At 39.8% G+C, this 21,933-nt stretch overlaps 2 protein-coding genes across 6 annotated transcripts in view; both read left to right on the plus strand.

Moving 5' to 3' along the window:
• The window catches only part of LOC122673217, a 499,807-nt gene that overhangs the window by 401,727 nt on the left and 76,147 nt on the right, over positions 1–21,933 (plus strand). The gene's annotated exons all lie outside the window — the stretch shown is intronic.
• Positions 1–21,933, plus strand: part of LOC122673603 (cGMP-specific 3',5'-cyclic phosphodiesterase-like) — a 70,166-nt gene that overhangs the window by 38,081 nt on the left and 10,152 nt on the right. Inside the window, exons 3-4 of one of the 5 annotated variants that reach the window (XR_006334742.1) lie at positions 16,650–16,988; positions 20,618–20,933. The exons of 2 other annotated variants lie outside the window; for them this stretch is intronic. Coding sequence is in view for 2 of the 3 variants with exons in the window: in XM_043871531.1 (XP_043727466.1) it covers positions 7,675–7,710 (36 nt within the window). In the remaining variant the exon portion in view is untranslated. Of the gene's footprint in view, positions 1–7,674; positions 7,866–16,649; positions 17,027–20,617; positions 20,934–21,933 lie in introns of those variants that run through there. 2 more of the 5 variants (XM_043871532.1, XM_043871531.1) reach the window with 2 other exon arrangements.

Consider the following 21,933-nt stretch of genomic DNA (forward strand, 5'->3'; position numbering starts at 1 on the left):
ATGAACCTCTGTCCATAGTTCCTCAGGCACTCCCTCTATCAGATATCTATTTCTCACTTCCAAAGTATAGTCATAAGGGATTTGATTTAGGTCATACCTGAGTGGTCTAGTGGTTTTCCCTGCTTTCTTCAATTTAAGCTGAACTTGGCAATAAGGAGTTCATGATCTGAGCCACAGTCAGCTCCTGATCTTGTTTTTGCTGACTGTATAGAGCTTCTCCAACTTTGGCTGCAAAGAATATAATCAATCTGATTTTGGTGTTGACCATCTGGTGATGTCCATGTGTAGAGTCTTCTCTTGTGTTGTTGGAGGAGGGTGTTTGCTATGACCAGTGCGTTCTCTTGGCAAAACTCTATTAGCCTTTGCCCTGCTTCATTCTGTGCTCCAAGAATGGTTGGAGCTCTGGATCATGCCAGATTGGAGGGCTCCGTTCATGTAGACAGCGCATGGTTACAGGACAGAGAAGGTGGAGAACCGTGTAAAGCTGAATACACCTGAGACTCTGAGGATGAAGGTCTGCCAGGAAATGAGACTGATGAGTCTGAGGAAGGAAAATTGTTTTCTGTAGTTGACCAGCAGCAAGAGAAGCAGGACTGTGAATTCATTTGTAGCACATGCTCACATTTAACCATCCTTAGTTTGTCAAGTAACAAAAGCCCAAACAAATTCAAATATTTAATAAAAGAGGAATACCTCTCAACACTTTATCAAAGACAGACTCAGAGCAAAGCAAGTTAGTAAGTGCAGACAATTAATGGCAGTCATCTGCCTGAGGTACCGACTCAACCACATTCTGAAAATGAAAGCAAAGCAAATAAAAGAACAAGAAATCAAGTTATAAAAGAACAGCACAGGGAACAGAGGGTGGAGAAAATAGGTAACAGATCATCCTGCAAACTGGAAAGGGCAGGAAAAGGAGCAGTTAAATATAAAAATATTCCAAAGTTATGAAAATGGGACATTTAGTGGAAAGCACACCCCCCTGAGGGACGCCTCATTATGTTCAGGAAGGGGGCTTCCCTTGTGGCTCAGATGATAAAGTGTCTGCCTAAAATGCGGGAGACCCAGGTTCGATCCCTGGGTGGGGAAGATCCTCTGGCGAATAAATGGCAACCCACTCCAGTACTCTTGCCTGGAAAATCCCATGGATGGAGGAGGCTATTAGGCTATAGTCCATGGGGTTGCAAAGAGTCGGACACGACTGAGCGACTTCACTTCACTTCACTTCACTATGTTCAGTGATGAATTGCAATGTTCAAATGACAATACTCTGCCATTTTTATTGACAGGTACTGAGAAAACAAGTATAGTATTTGAACTAATTTTATTGCTCAATTATAAAACTGTTGAACAAGTTTCCCCTGCAGACCATAACATACATAGTATCATTTTTTTTCCATTTATTTTTATTAGTTGGAGGCTAATTACTTTACAATATTGTAGTGGTTTTTGCCATATAGTGACATGAATTAGCCATGGATTTACATGTGTTCCCCATCCTGAACCCCCACCCACCCACCCACCTCCCTCCCCATCCCATCCCTCTGGGTCATCCCAGTGTACCAGCCCTGAGCACTTGTCTCATACATCCAACCTGGACTGGCGATCTGTTTTACACTTGATAATATATATGTTTCAATGCTATTCTCTCAGATCATCCCACCTTCGCCTTCTCCCATAGAGTCCAAAAGTCTGTTCTGTACATCTGTGTCTCTTTTTCTGTCTCACATATAGGGTTATCATTACCATCTTTCTAAATTCCATACATATGCGTTAGTATACTGTATTGGTGTTTATCTTTCTGGCTTACTTCACTCTGTATAATGGGCTCCAGTTTCATCCATCTCATTAGAACTAATTCAAATGCACTCTTTTTAGTGGCTGAGTAATATTCCATTGTGTATATGTACCATAGCTTTCTTATCCATTTGTCTGCTGATGGGCATCTAGGTTGCTTCCATGTCCTGGCTATTACAAACAGTGCTGCGATGAACACAGGGGTACACAAACTGAAAGAGACACATGTACCTCAAATTTTTAATTTAATGTTTATTCTTATTGTTTTTAATGTTTGACTAAATTTAATGTTGTGCAATAAATTTACATCCATGCTAAAATGACTTCATGAATGTGAAATGTGTTGATAAATTATTGGAAAATATCATCACGGCCTGCAAAAAAAAACAGAAAGGCCACAAAGTTTGATAGAGGCTCAATAGTAATGGATGGAGTTCTAGTTTTAAATTCCTAGTTCAGGCCCTTGATGGGCCGCTTAGATCAGCTGCCCTGAATACTTTTCATTCTTATTCTGCTTTAAACTATGTTCACGGCCAAGGAGAAATCTCTGAAAGAAATCTGTGAAAGGCTTCACTTCAGGAGCCTACGGCTTTGCCTGTGGCCTCAAGCCTTACCCTCTCACCACTGGAACACAGCCTGTCTTAGAATCTGATCATAGTTTTAGATATCAGTGACCCAAACTATTATTTCACCAAGGGAAGAGTGATAGATTTTATTAATGAACAACTAAAACTGGAGGAAGCTGTTATAAAAGAACATTTCACCTTCTTAAGGTAAAGAAACAGTTCTGAATATAAATGACAAAATCTGAGAAAAATTATTTAACAGGGCTGTCTGTGGAACAATCTAATTCTAAAAATTGGATATACTTTAGAAATTAGGAATAAACGGGAGTGGCTTTAAAAATATGGTTGAGTCTTATTTGCAGAATTAGAGAAGTTTCAGTATAATAACAAAAAAAGAAAAACAATAGCATTAAAATAGAGAGAACTAGAAGGAAACCTAAGATCTTAAAAAGGCAGGTGAGACACAGTGACAAGGGAAATCAAATGATTTCTCTACAGAGGCCAGGCCAGAAAGACATAAAAAAGAGGTGCCCTAAAGGCAGTCTTTGAAAACTCCCCAAAAAGCTCCGATTACAAACTAGCTCTGCTCTTCAAAGATGCCCTCAGTAATTCCAGCCTCATGACATTCACGCCCCTATATAGTTTCTTCCTACTTTTTACCTGGGTTCATCAATGTATGACCAATAGAATAAGCAGAAGTGATGTGTTACTTTCAAGGTTAAGGCATGATAAGATACTGTGGCTCTCTTAAATCACTTCCCCTGGTGGAACCAGATGCCATCTCGTAGGAACACTCAGGACCCACGCTAAGGCCAATACACAAGGAACTAAAACCTTCTGCCCAGGTCAGTAAGGGGCCAGGGGTCCTGCCAAGAACCATGGGAATGAGCCATCGTGGAAGTGGATCTTCAAGCCCCAGGAAAGAAGTCAGATGTTTACAGATACACACACACAAAAAGATTAAAGGAAATGTTCGTCTCTGGGGTGTTGTAACCATGGACTTTTTTTTTTTTTCTCTGAAATGCTTTTATGTTCAACGTTTTCTAAAATTGGCACTGTTTTAAAATTTAAGACTGAAAACAACAATGATGGGGTGTTGTAACCATGTACTTTTTTTTCTCTGAAATGTTTTTATGTTCAAAGTTTTCTAAAATTAGCACTGTTTAAAATTTAAGACTGAAAACGACAATAATGTAGGTAACAGTTGGGAAGTGGGGAGACATGCATGGCCAAGATACAGGCTTGAACAGAACCAGAAAAGGATGAGTTTACAGCTGAATAAGATTGGCAACCCTCAGAAGAAGCTCCTGAAACTAGGACTTGATGCAACTTGTTCCCAGAAGCACTGCTACAAAAGTGGACAGGTGAGACCAAGAAGGAAAGGAAAGCAATACTGATGTGCTCAAGTCAGATACCAGTGTAGGCCACTGGAGCTCAAGTCCATCGGAGACTTCTGGGAGACCCGCCCAGAGAGAAAAGCTGGGGAATTTAATCTCAAGTCCGTCGGAGACTTCTGGGAGACCCGCCCAGAAAAGAAAGCTGGGGAATTTAATCTCCAAACCTCTGTCATTTGTTGGGGGCTTCACAGCGATGTGCCTAGACTAAAGGAATGCAGAAAATCAGGGAAAGATGCTCACACGCACACACTGAGGAGTCTGCTGAGCTGCTAGATCAGCAAAGTGTATACAAAGGAGACACTGGCCAATGGCCCTGGGAAGATAGACTGGGACTGACCTATGGCTTTTATTCTTAAAGAGCTTGGACTTTATTTTACAAGCACATAAAGAACTAAAGTGTTGACTTAATTTTTATTATGCAGAATTTCAAACATACATAAGATTATAAAGAACAGTCAGCATCAACTCTGGCCTATCTGTCTATGCTGCCATCCATGCTTTCTCACTCTATATGATTTGAATCAAAACCCAGGCATCATATCAATTATTCATAAACATTTTAGTATTTGTGTACTATATTTAGTATTTGTGTATTAATACCATCAAATGCCCAGGCAACATTCAAATTATTGAGTGAGAACTTTAAGAGGAAACTTAGGTGTGAAAAGTTCCCCTCGTACCAGCACACATGATGCTTTAATGCCACGAGAACCGGAACAGAGGAGAGAGTGTGGATGCCATCAGCGCAGGCCAGGCATGAGACAGCCGAGGTGTGCGCTGGTGTGATGGTGACGGAGACACGGGCCCCGCGTGAGAGAGGCCTCGGGGGACTCAGTGAACGCAAGGGTGAAGGCAGCACAGGCGTCACCAGGTCACAGAGAAGCGGCAAGGGATAACGGACACAGGACGGGAGGCGATGGGTTTAGCCACGGATCCACCGGCTTTAAAGACTAATCTCTGGTTGGAAATGTAGAGAGGATACCTGGAAGATACAGAACCGTGGTTTGAGGGAGAGACTGGAATTAGAGACTTAGATCTGAGAATCACAGAGGTTATGCATAATTGAGAGAAAGTGTACAAAAGAGAAAAAAGCAAAGGGCAAGACAGAACTTCATCCTCGCCTTAAGGACTAGAGATTAAAACAAAGTAACCTAGATGCCCATCAGCAGACGAATGGATAAGGAAGCTGTGGTACATATACACCATGGAATATTACTCAGCCATTAAAAGAATTCATTTGAATCAGTTCTAATGAGATGGATGAAACTGGAGCCCATTATACAGTGAAGTAAGCCAGAAAGATAAACACCAATACAGTATACTAATGCATATATATGGAAATTAGAAAGATGGTAACAATAACCCTATATGCAAAACAGAAAAAGAGACACAGATGTACAGAACAGAATTTTGGACTCTTGTGGGAGAAGGCGAGGGTGGGATGTTTCGAGAGAATAGCATCGAAACATGTATATTATCTGTGGTGAAACAGATCACCAGCCCAGGTTGGATGCATGAGACAAGTGCTCAGGGCTGGTGCACTGGGAAGACCCAGAGGGATGGGATGGGGAAGGAGGCGGGAGGGGGGATAGGGATGGGGAGCACATGAAAATCCATGGCTGATTCATGTCAATGTATGACAAAAACCACTACAATATTGTAAAGTAATTAGCCTCCAACTAATAAAAATAAATGGAAAAAATAAATTAAAAAAAAAAAAAAGGCCATGAAAGCAGACAAATATGGAACAGTCAAGAAGGCAAGAAGGAAACAAGAACTGAGATTTACCACAAAAGCTACTTTCAAGAAGGATGAAAAATCCCCAAATATAGAAGGTACAGGAAAATACTCTGGGGATACCAAAGTGCGTTAAACACTCAGTGGTATTCTACCATATGTGTGGTTGGTGGTTTAATCGCAGCCGTGTCACTCTGCAACCCTGCGGACGGTAGCCCGCCAGACTCCTCTGTCCATGGGATTTCCCAGGCAAGAATACTGGAATGGGTTGCATTTTCTTCTCCAGTCTTATCATATACTACCCTGCATTTCTTAAAGAGTTCCCATCATGTGCCGAAGACTGTGCTGAAGGTCCTGGGCATGAGATGGAAAATCCAGCTCAGACCTGTCTGTCTCAGAGGACAGAGAGAGAAGCAGTTATTCCACTGACTGTACAAAGAGATAATTACCAGCTGCAGTGACTGCGATGTGGGGAAGCCCGAGGTTGCAGGACTGAGGGTGCACATTAGGAGAAGCAGGTTTATCCTGGGAGAGGAGGGGGGATAACAGATGGTTTCCTTGGAATCTTGAATAGATTGGACAGCCACATCCACAGGAATTCTCTGGCATTACTCCTGGACTTGTTAGAAAAGAATGACAACATTGTTTTTGTCATTCAAAAAAAGAACATGAAAACATGTCATCCACATTTCCTAGTAAAGTCAACTAGACCTTTATTTTGGAAAAAAAAATAAAGGATTTTAGGAAATTTTGATAATGGATTCCTTGTTGAGATATTTTATACAAATGTTTACAAAGAAAAGAGGTATCATCAAAAGCAATGTATGGGAACTTCTAAATTATTTTTAGTGAGATCAGACATATGAGTGTCATAAGAGAAAATGCATATTTTGGCTTCAATTTCTGCCATAAAACCTTATGACTGAAACGAGTATTTCTTTTGGAAATCAGTATTTTGGTTCTCAGGGCTCAAGCAGTCATTTTGTTTGGGAATTATCTTTTCATACTTAGAGCAAGGACAGAGCTCTGCAAAAGTACCACACCATGCCAACAATCCCTGATCAAGTTTTTACTGTATTCCCACACTGCTCACATCTGATAAATTCATATATATAAAATTACCTCCAAAGAGATGAAAAGTAAAGGCTTTAAGACATCATTCATGCAACAACAGTAAACTCTAAAGTTGATCTATCTAAGAATGAAGAAATTTAGCTCAGAGATTTGAGCAGTGCTCAAATGTTTTAGAAAGCAATTTGGATGCAAATTAATCCTTAAAATATCCTCAGAATATTCTTGGGGTTGTTTTTTATTATTGGAATATTATACTTTATTATTTTTAAAATAAAAATTCAGATTCCTTTTAGAAACCTTCCTTGAGAAATAAGTCAAGTTCAAAAGTATTAAAAGTTTACTGACATGGTTTCAGATTTCACATGACAACTTGTCTTTAACAAACTATTACTTGTTGAGATTTGATGTAATATTAAAAAGAATATCCAGAAGTATCTGGAAAAGTTGTTAAAATTGTCCTCCCTTGCCAACTACATATTTGCATGAAATCAACTTTTCTTCATATATGTCAACCTAAATGCCATATTGTAACAAGCTGAATGCAGAAGCAGATTGAAAGAATCCAGCGGTCTTCTATTAAGATATATATTCAAGACATTTACTAAACGTAAAACAGTATCACTCTTCTCACTATTTCTTGTTGTTCTGAAAAATCCATATTATGTATTTTAACATGTAAAGTTGTTGTTTAGTCGCTAAGTCATGCTTCTTTTGCCACTCCATGGACTGTGGCCTGTCAGGCTCCTCTGTCCATGGGACTCTCCAGGCAAGAATACTGGAGTGGGTTGCCATTTCCTCCTGCAGAGGATTTTGTTGACCCAGGGATAGAACCCACGTCTCCCACATTGGCAGGTGGATTCTTTACCACTGAGCCACCAGGGAAGCCCCAACATGTAATTATTCATTATTATCTTAAAGTATAGTAATAAAAAAAATTCAAAGATTTCTCAGCTTTAATATCTAATGTGATAAATACTCAGACATAACCTACATTAATAAAAGCTCTTTAATGATTTTTCATAGTGTAAAAGTGTTGAGAAATCCTCAATAGATAAGATTTCTGTTTACCATGTTTACTATTTGTTATTTTGGATCATTCCTAGGTTGCTTTAATCTACTCCAAGTGCACCTTCCATTGAATGTTTGATTTCAACAGTCTGGCCAAATCAGCAGTGCAAAGGAAAGAACAGGGTATTTGCCCCAACAGGTTTTACAAGGTTCAAGAGGAAAAGAAAAAGTTATTGTCAAACTATATTATAAAATTATTGTCCAATTATATATCACCTATGCTGGAACTCTGTTTTTTGAAACGGAAAATATTTATATCTTTCCTAATTATAAAAGGATCAAAAGCCTATATAATACAGTACAGAAGATTTAATAAATCACCCCCAAATCACCCAAAGATATACATTTTGCTATATTTTCTTTCAGACTTCTTTTTTTCATACTATAGTTAATGTGTGTGCCAGGCAAGGATGAAATAACCCATATATAAATTTAGCTATAAGAGTTTCAGGATAATAAAGGATTTCAGATTGGAAATCTCTGGATCCTGAAAATCATTGGGATATAAGTAAGAAATCTATTGTATAAACCTAAGTGATTTGATTTCATTAAATTAAATGTATACTGCTCTATAAGCTATAATAATTAAGCTTTCAATCTAAAATATAGCTGAAGGGAGGAGCCAAGATGGCGAAGGAGTAGGACGGGGAGACCACTTTGTCTCCTACAAATTCATCAAAAGAATAACTGAACGCAGAGCAAACTTCACAGAACAACTTCTGATCGCTAGCTAAGGTCATCAGGCGCCCAGAAAAGCAGCCCAGTGTCTTCGAAAGGAGGTAGGACAAAATATAAAAGATAAAAAGTGAGACAAAAGAGCTAAGGACGGAGATCTGTCCCAGGAAGGGAGTCTTAATAGAGGGCGTTTCCAGACACCGGGAAAGCCTTGCACTGGCGGGCCTGGGGGAAGTGTTTGAATCTCGGAGGGCAACCTGACTGGGAGGGGAACAATAAATAAAACCCACAGATTACGAGCCTAAAAGCAACTCCCAGCAGAAAATTATCCCAGACACCCGCATCCGCCACCAGCAAGTGGGGGTGGAACGGAGAGGAGTGGGCGGCATTGCTTGGGGTAGGGTCCGGGCCTGAGTGCCCTGAGGACAATCGGAGGGAGCTTTTATGAGTTGCCAACTTGAATTGTGGGAGAGCAAAAGAGAGAGAGAAAATTAACCGGCTGAACACACTGCCGGCCGTTCACAGAACAAAGGGACTGAGCAAGTCCAGAGAAGAGCTCGCAGGCTGTGGAACCGCCCAGCCCCGCCGGAGGCAGGAGGCAGGGGGGAGGGGAAGGGGGCAGGCTCGGCCCCAAGGACTGCATCCCCTGCCCCAGTGCAAACAGGCCTCCAGTTTCTAATCAAAGACCTCCTGAGATTCTGGATGGTCGACATCCGCCAGGAGGGTCGCGGCGAGACACAGGGCGCAGGCACCCGACTGGCGCGGGCGGGGACTGGGGCTGGGGATGCGGAGGGCAGAAGGCGCACGCACCCGACTGGCGCCGGCGGAAACTGAGACTGGGACCGCCGAAGGGAGTGGGCGCGCCGCACCAGGGGAGAGTGCGCCAGTCAAGCCCCTGGCTGCCTGGACCGCTCTCACGGGAAAGGCACAAAGAGCAGGCGCAGCTTTTTGTTCCGCGCTTTTGTGGAACACCCGAGGGCTGGAACCTCGCGCAGCGCGGGCCGCGCTCCATATAGAGCAGCCGGGAGCCTGAGCAGCGCAGACGGAGAAAGCAGCACCAGCCCCTCCCCGCAGCGCGACGGAACTAGCAACCTGAATAAGAGTCCACCTCCGCCGGCCTGTGTCAGGGCGGAAATGAGGCTCTGAAGAGACCAGCAAACAGAAGCCAAATAAAAAAAGGGAACCACTTCAGAAGGGACCGGTGCAACAGATTAAAATCCCTGTAGAAAACACCGACTACACCGGAAGGGGCCTGTAGATATCGAGAAGTGTAAGCTGGAACGAGGAGCTATCTGAAACTGAGCTGAACCCACACTGACCGCAACAGCTCCAGAGAAATTCCTAGATATGTTTTTCCTTTTTTTTTTTAAGTAAGAAAAAAAGAAAAATTTTTTTTTCTTTTTTATTTTTTCTCTTTTATTTTCCTTTAAAATTCCCTATTACTCCCCCATTACTCCTTAACTTTCATTTTCATAGATTTTTATGATTTTTTTAATTAGGGAAAATTTTTTTTTCTTTTATTTCTTTTTTTTTTCTTTTTCTCTTCTATTTTCTGTTTTTCTTTTTCTCTTATTTCTTTTAAAGTCCCCTAGTCCTCCTCTACTACTCCTTAATTTTCATTTTCAATACACTATAACCTTACAAAAAAAGAAAAGAAGAGAAGCCCTGTTTTTAAACCAAACTTCATATATATTTCTAAAATTTTTTGTGTGTGTTTTGGTTTTTGTTTTTAATATAGTGTTTTTAAGAGTCTAACCTCTACTCTAGATTTTTAATTTTTGTTTTTCAGTATATGATATAAATTGTGAACATTTAAGAATCTAATATTCAGTTCCCATTTTTATTCAGGAGTGTGTTGATTATTCTCTCCCAATCTTGACTCTCTGTTTTCTACCTCAGAACACCTCTATTTCCTCCTTTCCCCTTCTCTTCCCAAGCCAATTCTGTGAATCATTGTGGGTGTCTGGGCTACGGAGAACACTCTGGGAACAGACAACTGCGTGGATCTGTCTCTCTCCTCTTGAGTTCCCCTTTATCTCCTCCTGCTCATCTCTATCTCCCTCCTCCCTCTCCTCTTCTTCATGTAACTCTGTGAACCTCTCTGGGTGTCTCTAACGGGAGAGAATCTTTTCACCATTAACCTAGAAGTTTTATTATCAGTGCTGTATAGTTGGAGAAGTCCTGAGACTACTGGAAGAATAAAACTGAAATCCAGAGGCAGGAGACTTAAGCCCAAAACCTGAGAACACCGGAAAACTCCTGACTACATCGAACTTTAAGTAATAAGTGACGGTCCAAAAGCCTCCATACCTACACTGAAACCAACCACCACCCAAGAGCCAATAAGTTTTAGAGCAAGACATACCACGCAAATTCTCCAGCAACGCAGGAACATAGCCTTGAACGCCAACATACAGGCTGCCCAAGGTCACACCTAACACATAGACCCATCTCAAAACTCATTACTGGGCACTCCATTGCTCTCCAAAGAGAAGAAATCAAGTTCCATGCACCAGAACACCGACACAAGCTTCCCTAACCAGGAAACCTTGACAAGCCAATAGTCTAACCCCACCCCCTGGGTAAAACCTCCACAATAAAAAGGAACCACAGACCTCCAGAATACAGAAAGCCCACTCCAGACACAGCAATCTAAACAAGAAGAAAAGGCAAAGAAATACCCAACAGGTAAAGGAACATGAAAAATGCCCACCAAGTCAAACAAAAGAGGAGGAGATAGGGAATCTACCTGAAAAAGAATTTAGAATAATGATAATAAAAATGATCCAAAATCTTGAAAACAAAATGGAGTTACAGATAAATACCCTGGAGACAAAGATTGAAAAGATGCAAGAAATGTTTAATAAACACCTAGAAGAAATAAAAAAGAGTCAGTTAAAAATGAATAATGCAATGAATGAGATAAAAAACACTCTGGAGGGAACCAAGCGTAGAATAACAGAGACAGAAGATAGGATAAGTGAGGTAGAAGATAAAATGGTGGAAATAAATGAAGCAGAGAGGAAAAAAGAAAAAAGGATCAAAAGAAATGAGGACAACCTCAGGGACCTCTGGGACAATGTGAAAGGCCCCAACATTCGAATCATAGGAGTCCCAGAAGAAGAAGACAAAAAGAAAGGCCATGAGAAAATACTCGAGGAGATAATAGCTGAAAACTTCCCTAAAATGGGGAAGGAAATAGCCACCCAAGTCCAAGAAACCCAGAGAGTCCCAAACAGGATAAACCCAAGGCGAAACACCCCAAGACACATATTAATCAAATTAACAAAGATCAAACACAAAGAACAAATACTAAAAGCAGCAAGGGAGAAACAACAAATGACACACAAAGGGATTCCCATAAGGATAACAGCTGATCTATCAATAGAAACCCTCCAGGCCAGAAGGGAATGGCAGGACATACTGAAAGTAATGAAAGAGAATAACCTACAACCTAGATTACTGTACCCAGCAAGGATCTCATTCAGATATGAAGGAGAATTCAAAAGCTTTACAGACAAGCAAAAGCTGAGAGAATTCAGCACCACCAAACCAGCTCTTCAACAAATGCTAAAGGATCTTCTCTAGACAGGAAATTCAGAAAGGTTGTATAAACGTGAACCCAAAACAACAAAGTAAATGGCAATGGGACCACACCTATCAATAATTACCTTAAATAGAAATGGGTTGAATGCACCAACCGAAAGACAAAGATTGGCTGAATGGATACAAAAACAAGACCCCTATATATGCTGTCTACAAGAGACCCACCTCAAAGCAAGAGACACATGCAGACTAAAAGTGAAGGGCTGGAAAAAAATATTTCACGCAAACGGAGACCAAAAGAAAGCAGGAGTCACAATACTCATATCAGATAAAGTAGACTTTCAAATAAAGGATGTGAAAAGAGACAAAGAAGGACACTACGTAATGATCAAAGGATCAATCCAAGAAGAAGATATAACTATTATAAATATATATGCACCCAACATAGGAGCACCGCAATATGTACGGCAAATGCTAACGAGTATGAAAGAGGAAATTAATGGTAACACAACAATAGTGGGAGACTTTAATACCCCACTCACAACTATGGATAGATCAACTAAACAGAAAATTAACAAGGAAACACAAACCTTAAATGACACAATGGACCAGCTAGACCTAATTGATATCTATAGGACATTTCACCCCAAAACAATCAACTTCACCTTTTTCTCAAGTGCACACGGAACCTTCTCCAGAATAGATCACATCCTGGGCCATAAATCTGGTCTTGGAAAATTCAAAAAAATTGAAATCATTCCAGTCATCTTTTCTGACCACAGTGCAGTAAGATTAGATCTCAACTACAGGAAAAAAATTGTTAAAAATTCAAACATATGGAGGCTAAATAACACGCTTCTGAATAACCAACAAATCATAGAAGAAATCAAAAAAGAAATCAAAATATGTATAGAAATGAATGAAAATGAAAACACAACAACCTAAAACCTATGGGACACTGTAAAAGCAGTGCTAAGGGGAAGGTTCATAGCATTACAGGCTTACATCAAGAAACAAGAAAAAAGCCAAATAAATAACCTAAGTCTACACCTAAAGCAATTAGAGAAGGAAGAAATGAAGAACCCCAGGGTTAGCAGAAGGAAAGAAATCGTAAAACTCAGGGCAGAAATGAATGCAAAAGAAACTAAAGAGACCATAGCAAAAATCAACAAGGCTAAAAGCTGGTTTTTTGAAAAAATAAACAAAATTGACAAACCATTAGCAAGACTCATTAAGAAACAGAGAAGAACCAAATTAACAAAATTAGAAATGAAAATGGAGAGATCACAACAGACAACACTGAAATACAAAGGATCATAAGAGACTACTACCAGCAGCTCTATGCCAATAAAATGGACAACTTGGATGAAATGGACAAATTCTTAGAAAAGTATAACTTTCCAAAACTGAACCAGGAAGAAATAGAAGATCTTAACAGACCCATCACAAGCAAGGAAATCGAAACTGTAATCAAAAATCTTCCAGCGAACAAAAGCCCAGGACCAGATGGCTTCACAGCTGAATTCTACCAAAAATTTAGAGAAGAGCTAACACCTATCTTACTCAAACTCTTCCAGAAAATTGCAGAGGAAGGTAAGCTTCCAAACTCATTCTATGAGGCCACCATCACCCTAATTCCAAAACCAGACAAAGATGCCACAAAAAAAGAAAACTACAGGCCAATATCACTGATGAACATAGATGCAAAACTGCTTAACAAAATTCTAGCAAACAGAATCCAACAACATATTAAAAAAATCATACACCATGACCAAGTGGCCTTTATCCCAGGAATGCAAGGATTCTTTAATATCCGCAAATCAATCAATGTAATACACCACATTAACAAATTGAAAGACAAACCCATATAATTATCTCAATAGATGCAGAGAAAGCCTTTGACAAAATTCAACACTCATTTATCATTAAAACTCTCCAGAAAGCAGGAATAGAAGGAACATACCTCAACATAATAAAAGCTATATATGACAAACCCACAGCAAGCATCACCCTCAATGGTGAAAAATTGAAAGCATTTCCCGTGAAATCAGGAACAAGACAAGGGTGCCCACTCTCACCACTACTACTCAACATAGTGTTGGAAGTTTTGGCCACAGCAATCAGAGCAGAAAAAGAAGTAAAAGGAATCCAGATAGAAAAAGAAGAAGTGAAACTCTCGCTGTTTGCAGATGACATGATCTTCTACACAGAAAACCCTAAAGACTCTTCCAGAAAATTACTAGAGCTAATCAATGAATATAGTAAAGTTGCAGGATATAAAATTAACACACAGAAGTCCCTTGCATTCCTATATACTAACAATGAAAAAACAGAAAGAGAAATTAAGGAAACAATACCATTCACCATTGCAACAAAAAGAATAAAATACTTAGGAGTACATCTACCTAAAGAAACAAAAGAACTATACATAGAAAACTATAAAACACTGATGAAAGAAATCAAAGAGGACACAAACAGATGGAGAAACATACCGTGTTCATGGATTGGAAGAATCAATATTGTCCAAATGGCTATTCTACCCAAAGCAATCTATAGATTCAATGCAATCCCTATCAAGCTACCAACGGTATTTTTCACAGAACTAGACCAAAGAATTTAACAGTTTGTATGGAAATACAAAAAACCTCGAATAGCCAAAGCAATCTGGAGAAAGAAGAATGGAACTGGAGGAATCAACCTGCCTGACTTCAGACTCTACTACAAAGCCACAGTCATCAAGACAGTATGGTACTGGCACAAAGACAGAAATATAGATCAATGGAACAGAATAGAAAGCCCAGAGATAAATGCACGAACCTATGGACACCTTATCTTTGACAAAGGAGGCAAGGATATCCAATGGAAAAAAGACAACCTCTTTAACAAGTGGTGCTGGGAAAACTGGTCAACCACTTGTAAAAGAATGAAACTAGAACACTTTCTAACACCATACACAAAAATAAACTCAAAATGGATTAAAGATCTAAATGTAAGACCAGAAACTATAAAACTCCTAGAGGAGAACATAGGCAAAAAACTCTCCAACATAAATCACAGCAGGATCCTCTATGACCCACCTCCCAGAATATTGGAAATAAAAGCAAAACTAAACAAATGGGACCTAATGAAACTTAAAAGTTTTGCACTACAAAGGAAACTATAAGTAAGGTGAAAAGACAGCCCTCAGATTGGGAGAAAATAATAGCAAATGAAGAAACAGACAAAGGATTAATCTCAAAAATATACAAGCAACTCCTGCAGCTCAATTCCAGAAAAATAAATGACCCAATCAAAAAATGGGCCAAAGAAAATAAACAGACATTTCTCCAAAGAAGACATACAGATGGCTAACAAACACATGAAAAGATGCTCAACATCACTCATTATTAGAGAAATGCAAATCAAAACCACAATGAGGTACCATTACATGCCAGTCAGGATGGCTGCTATCCAAAAGTCTACAAGCAATAAATGCTGGAGAGGGTGTGGAGAAAAGGGAACCCTCTTACACTGTTGGTGGGAATGCAAACTAGTACAGCCACTATGGAAAACAGTGTGGAGATTTCTTAAAAAAAACTGGAAATAGAACTGCCATATGACCCAGCAATCCCACTTCTGGGCATACACACTGAGGAAACCAGATCTGAAAGAGACACGTGCACCCCAGTGTTCATCGCAGCACTGTTTATAATAGCCAGGACATGGAAGCAACCTATATGCCCATCAGCAGATGAATGGATAAGGAAGCTGTGGTACATATACACCATGGAATATTACTCAGCCGTTAAAAAGAATTCATTTGAATCAGTTCTAATGAGATGGATGAAACTGGAGCCCATTATACAGAGTGAAGTAAGCCAGAAAGATAAAGAACATTACAGCATACTAACACATATATGTGGAATTTAGAAAGATGGTAACGATATGCAAAACAGAAAAAGAGACACAGAAGTACAGAACAGACTTTTGAACTCTGTGGGAGAAGGTGAGTGTGGGATGTTTTGAAAGAACAGCATGTATAATATCTATGGTGAAACAGATCACCAGCCCAGGTTGGATGCATGAGACAAGTGCTCGGGCCTGGTGCACTGGGAAGACCCAGAGGAATCGGGTGGAGAGGGAGGTGGGAGGGGGGATGGGGATGGGGAATACCTGTAACTCTATGGCTGATTCATGTCAATGTATGGCAAAACCCACTGAAATGTTGTGAAGTAATTAGCCTCCAACTAATAAAAAATAAAAAAATAAAATAAAATATAGCTGAGTAACAGATCTGGACATTAAACAGTCTTCCAGCTAAACGTTTTAATGTATAGAAATATTTAACATTCAGAAGCGATTCTACTAGCAATTTTAAAATGTTTTACAGTAGAAGGGGCTTCCCAGGTGGTACTAGTGGTTAAGAACCAGCCTGCCAATGCAGCAGACATGAGATGCAGGTTCGATCCCTGAGTCAGGAAGATCCCCTGGAGGAGGGCATGGCAACGCACTCCAGTATTCTTGTCTGGAGAGTCCCATGGACTGAGAAGTCTGATGGACTTCTCTGCAAGAGTCCATATGCAAAGACTCAGACACAACTGAAGTGACTTAGCATGCACAGGCATGCATTATAATAAGCATGATTAAACATCATAGTTCTATTTTGGCATTTGGTATTATTAAGAATGCCTGTTTAAAAAAAAAAAAAAAGCCTGTATTTTAAAAATCTTGTTTCAGTGAATCACTACAATATCTACCAACTCTGCCTTCGAACCTTACTTACAATAGTGAGGATTCCCTTTTGTTTCAGTGGTAAAGAATCCACCTGCCAATGCAGGAGCCATGAGTTGGATTCTTGATGCAGGAAGATCGGGCATGCCATAGAGTAGCTAAGCCCATAGGCCACAACTCTTCAGCCTGTGTTCAAGGGCTTGGAAGCCCCAACTACTGAGCCACATGCCGCCACTTCCGAAGCCCAAGTACCCTAGAGCCTGTGCTCTGCAACCAGAGAGGCCGCCACAAAGAGAAGCCTGCACACCCAACCGGAGACGAGCCCATGCGGCGACCAAGATCCAGCACAGCCCAAAGTAAAGACTCCTGCTTACAACAGTGACTTAACCCCATACATGTGCTGGTATTCGTGTGAAAGGTAAGAAGTAATTAGCAATAAATGTTTCTTAAAGACCATCTGCTTTCAATTTTTCCTCAGATGTTTTATGAACCGTCACTATGAAAAATATTAACTTTCCAAAAATTAAGCACATTTGAAACAATTTTTAAGAGGGGAGAAAAACTGACAGAACTGACCATTACACAATAAAGTTGAATGGTAACATACAAAAATGTTTGAGAATGCTTTTTTCTTAACTACCTAGCAAATGTTTCAACACCACATTTTTAAGAATATAATCTGCTTTCCTAAAACAGGCAATTTGTGGCTTCCTGAATTACTTTTGTATCACTTTCAAGCATCACTGATAAGTTCCAGCAATCACACTTTGAACAATAATTATCTAAAATAACTTATTGAAACCCTAGAATTTTTGTTGTACTATACTGCAAAGTACTTCACTACATTTTAACACCTTAGATTGAGTTGTGAGCACATTATTTATAAACTTTTTTATTTTTAAATTAATATTTATTGGAGTATAGCTGCTTTGAACTGTTGCATTAGTTTCTGCCGTACAACAAAGTGTATACATACATCCCCTCGGATACATGTACTGGGCGATTTCCTGCATTCAGGTCACCACACAGAACTGAGTACAGCACATAGTATCAGTAGTGAATATATGTCAAGCCCAGTCTCCCAATTCATCCTGCCACCACTTTCCTCTTGTATAAACTTCAATTTTTAATTATTTCTTCTTGGTTTCAAAGTTGTCTCACATGACCTATTTGCATATTTCATGAATATGAACTCAAAGGCATCAGATATTAAAAAAAAAAAGGCCTTCACAAACTAATATAAATGTGGTCCAAACAACAAATAGAAGAATCATGTTAATCTGTCATTGTATTTTCAGTCACACAACAGGTTTAATGTAATAATTACATTACTGTCACTAATGAACATACTTAAAAATATGAAGAGTATCTACTAAAAACATATACACTGCTTTTAGATATTATCAAAATCACAGTGTAATTCAAATGGGTATTATAAATCTGGCCTTAAAATAATCTCATTTCTATGCATGTAGATGCTCTCACAGGCTGTAGAAAGCCGCCACCATATTCATTTGAAGATGGATATAGACAGCATTTACTTCAGTTCACAAAGTGTGGGCATGAAACAATCTACAGAAGCTTTTTACAGGGTTTAAAAGAGTTCTAATCACCCATGCCAACTGCACTTCTTTCTCAACACAAAACTGCCTTTGAAACCAAGCATTCATTTGCTAAAGCAAGGAATCTGCTGTTAAAGAGATTGATTATCCTAGGGCCTGACCTAACTGGGAGATTAGATATGGTTCTCTGTTCTGGGTGGCATGGTTTATAGAGGGGAAAAGCAACAGAAAAAGAGCAAACTTCTTTTGAACTCCAATGCACTTCTACTTAATTCTAATTTTCTCTAAATAGAAACAGTCTGCAATTGTCAGACTGGTGAAACTGGTGTGTTATAAATTAAGAATGCATTGAGTTTTTCACATCATTTTGTTAGTAACAGGTACTTTCATCACATAATCCCACTTTCATCACATAACCCAAACAGTATCCAAAAAATGACTCTTTTTGGTCATATCCCACTGAGTTAAAATCACTATATAATGCGCGCGCACACACACACAAACACAAATCCGGACTTTTACTGATGTATCATTTCAGTGTCTTCTATAGCCAGTTAGATATCAGGTTTTCCCCCCAAACACAGGCATCACTTCATTGCTGTGGCTGATTGCATTTTTCTTCCTAGCCTTTGATAATCAGACCTTTGTTAATGCTATTCACCATATATCAGATTCAGGTCATCCATCCAAAACGCGACAAAAGACCCAGACGCTCATGTAAATTGCACTCCCCCAGAACACTGCCCTTTCCTGCATAAGGACACAGAACCAGGACCCCCTCCCGTTTCTGCTCACTCTCCGTATTCATTTAATCTGTCACGGTTGGAAAAAGTATTCATAGGCTTTAAGAAACATTATGCTTTGTTTACTTGATAAATCAAACAATCAGATAATTATGAAGTGCGATAAAATTTTCTATACAAAATTTAATAATTTATTCCAATTCAACTTCAAAATTAGGTCCACTTTTCAGAATAGACTCTTTTCGACTTACTTTTCACCCCTTCTTGAACTGTCAAGATAAAACCAAATTTGACTGCCCTTTCACTAAATAAAAAAGGTTTCAAGAAGAAGGGTGGACTGAATCATTCATAAGTTATCTCAGAATTAAATAGCTAATTTAACAACATGATGTATTCCTGTTGTCTTCAGTTAAAATCTGTATTAAGCATTAATTACTCAGAATCTCTACTTTCTAAAGCCTTCAGTAGCTTCAAATTGAATAATTTCAAGAGACTTCAAAACAACTATAATGATACTTTTAAATGGAAACGATTATAGGGTAAAATCATATCAGGATCATATGTGTGCAGATGAATCCATACTCCAGGATTAAAACTTTTTTCTGTTCATTTCATACTTTACTTCCATCCCATGTATTCTAGTATCCGCTATGCTGTGGATACTGAAGTAGAAACAGACAGTTGTTTTTTAGAAACCCTTTACTGTTTGTAGTTTTTGGCTGTGCTGGGTCGTCATTCCTGGCTTGGGCTTTCTCTAGCGGCAGCAAGTGGGGCTACTCCTTGTTGCTGAGCAGGCTTCTCGCTGGAGAGGCTTCTCCCTTCAGAGGCTCTAGGCACGCAGGCTTCAGTATGTGCAGCATGCGGGCTCCCGAGCATTGGGCTTTAGTAGTTGTGGCACACGGGGATTAGCTGCCCTGTGGCCTGTAGGATGTTTCCAGAGCAGGAATCAAACCCATGGCCCCTGCATTGGCAGGTGGTTCTGAACCTCTGGACCACCAGGGAAGCCAGTTTTAAATAGAAAACAATTTATTCAAATAGAAACCACCAACATTTTGGTATTTCAAAGAGAGCATAAAGATCAAATTAATGTATATGAATTTCTGATCTCAATTCTAGAGGCTTTCAAATTTAGTTAAAATTGAGTGAAAACTCAGTAAAATGGTAAGAAACTTCTAGGGTTCCCACGCCTACTATCCAGTCACTAATACAACCACACTAAATTTAATACACTCAACAGTTGATCATAGTACCAAAAAACCAGAAATATTTTACTGCACTTACATAACAATGTGATATCAAACACTAGCAGCCATTGATGTTCAATAAATATTACAGAATATATCATTGATCTTAGCAAGTGAATGACGCAGGCCATCAGTTCATTAGGATTCTCTGTGATTGAGGCTGAATAGACAGGACAGAGAGAGAGCAGCGTGACTCATGCAGAAAGAACACTGGGAAGCAGAGCAAATAAGGTCAAGAGGAAAGGACAGGAGATTTTTTAAATGACTGGAAATTTAGGGGAGTTAAAGAACCATAAATATCATACAGCAAAGACACCTTTAGAAAGGGGAAAATGGGGGGACATTGATGAATCTGTGATAATGGGGCAAAACCTGGGATTCTCCTGGTAATTATAGCACTCACCAGACTTTAAACACTGAAGTATTCAAGTGCCTCTTGCTTTTCCTGTTACTATAACTCTGCAGTCTGTACTGTATGTCACGCTCCTCTGTCCATAGGATTTCCCAGGCAAGAACACTGGAATGGGCCGCCATTGCCTTCTCCAGGGATCTTCCCGACCCAGGGATCGAACCTGGGCCTTCTGCATTGCAGGCAGATGCTTCACCATCTGAGCCACCAGGGAAGCCGACAACTCTGTAATCTGTACTTTACACCAGCTATGCTAATGCTGCTAAACATGACTCTATATTCCCAAGTCCAAAACCTTCAGTGGCTCTCTAAAGTCTTGGAAAAGGACAAGTTTTCCAGCCTGTTACAAAAGGAAAAAGAAAGAAGACCCAGATGTGATCTGATTACATGAGAACTGTGTCCCAGGTAAAACCAAGCTAGTGTTTAAACCTTGGGTCTGTTGATTTTCAGTTCTGTGCCTGTAATATCCTACTTATATGTTTCAGTTCAGTTCAGTCGCTCAGTCGTGTCCGACTATTTGTGACCCCATGAACTGCAGCACACCAGGCTTCCCTGTCCATCACCAACTCCCAGAGTTTACTCAAACTCATCCAGTGAGTCAGTGATGCCATCCAACCATCTCACCCTCTGTCATCCCCTTCTCCTCCCACCTTCAATCTTTCCCAGCATCAAGGTCTCTTCAGATGAGTCAGTTCTTCATATCAGGTGGCCAAAGTATTGGAGTTTCAGCTTCAGCATCAGTCCTTCCAATGAATATTCAGGACTGATTTCCTTTGGGATGGCCTGGTTGGATCTCCTTGCAGTCCAAGGGACTCTCAAGAGTCTTCTCCAACACCACAGTTCAAAAGCATCAATTCTTCGGTGCTCAGCTTTCTTTCTAGTCCAACTCTCACATCGATACATGACCAGTGGAAAAACCATAGCCTTGACGTACCTTTGTTGGCAAAGTAATGTCTCTTCTTTTTAATAAGCTGTCTAGGTTGGGCATAACTTTTCTTTCAAGGAGCAGGCATCTTTTAATCTCATGGCTGCAATCATCATCTGCAGTGATTTTTGGAGCCCCAAAAAATAAAGCCAGTCACTGCTTCCATTGTTTCCCCATCTATCTGCCATGAAGTGATGGGACCAGATGCCATGATCTTAGTTTCCTGAATGTTGAGGTTTAAGTCAACTTTTTCACTCTCCTCTTTCACTTTCATCAAAAGGCTCTTACTTCTTCTTCACTTTCTGCCATAAGGGTGGTGTCATCTGCATATCTGAGGTTATTGATATTTCTCCCGGCAGTCTTGATTCCAGCTTGTGCTTCTTCCAGTCCAGCGTTTCTCATGATATACTCTACACATAAGTTAAATAAGCAGGGTGACAATATACAGCCTTGCCATACTCCTTTCCCTATTTGGAAGCA

This window comes from Cervus elaphus, chromosome 17 (assembly GCF_910594005.1).
Source record: "Cervus elaphus chromosome 17, mCerEla1.1, whole genome shotgun sequence".
Lineage (NCBI taxonomy): Eukaryota > Metazoa > Chordata > Mammalia > Artiodactyla > Cervidae > Cervus > Cervus elaphus.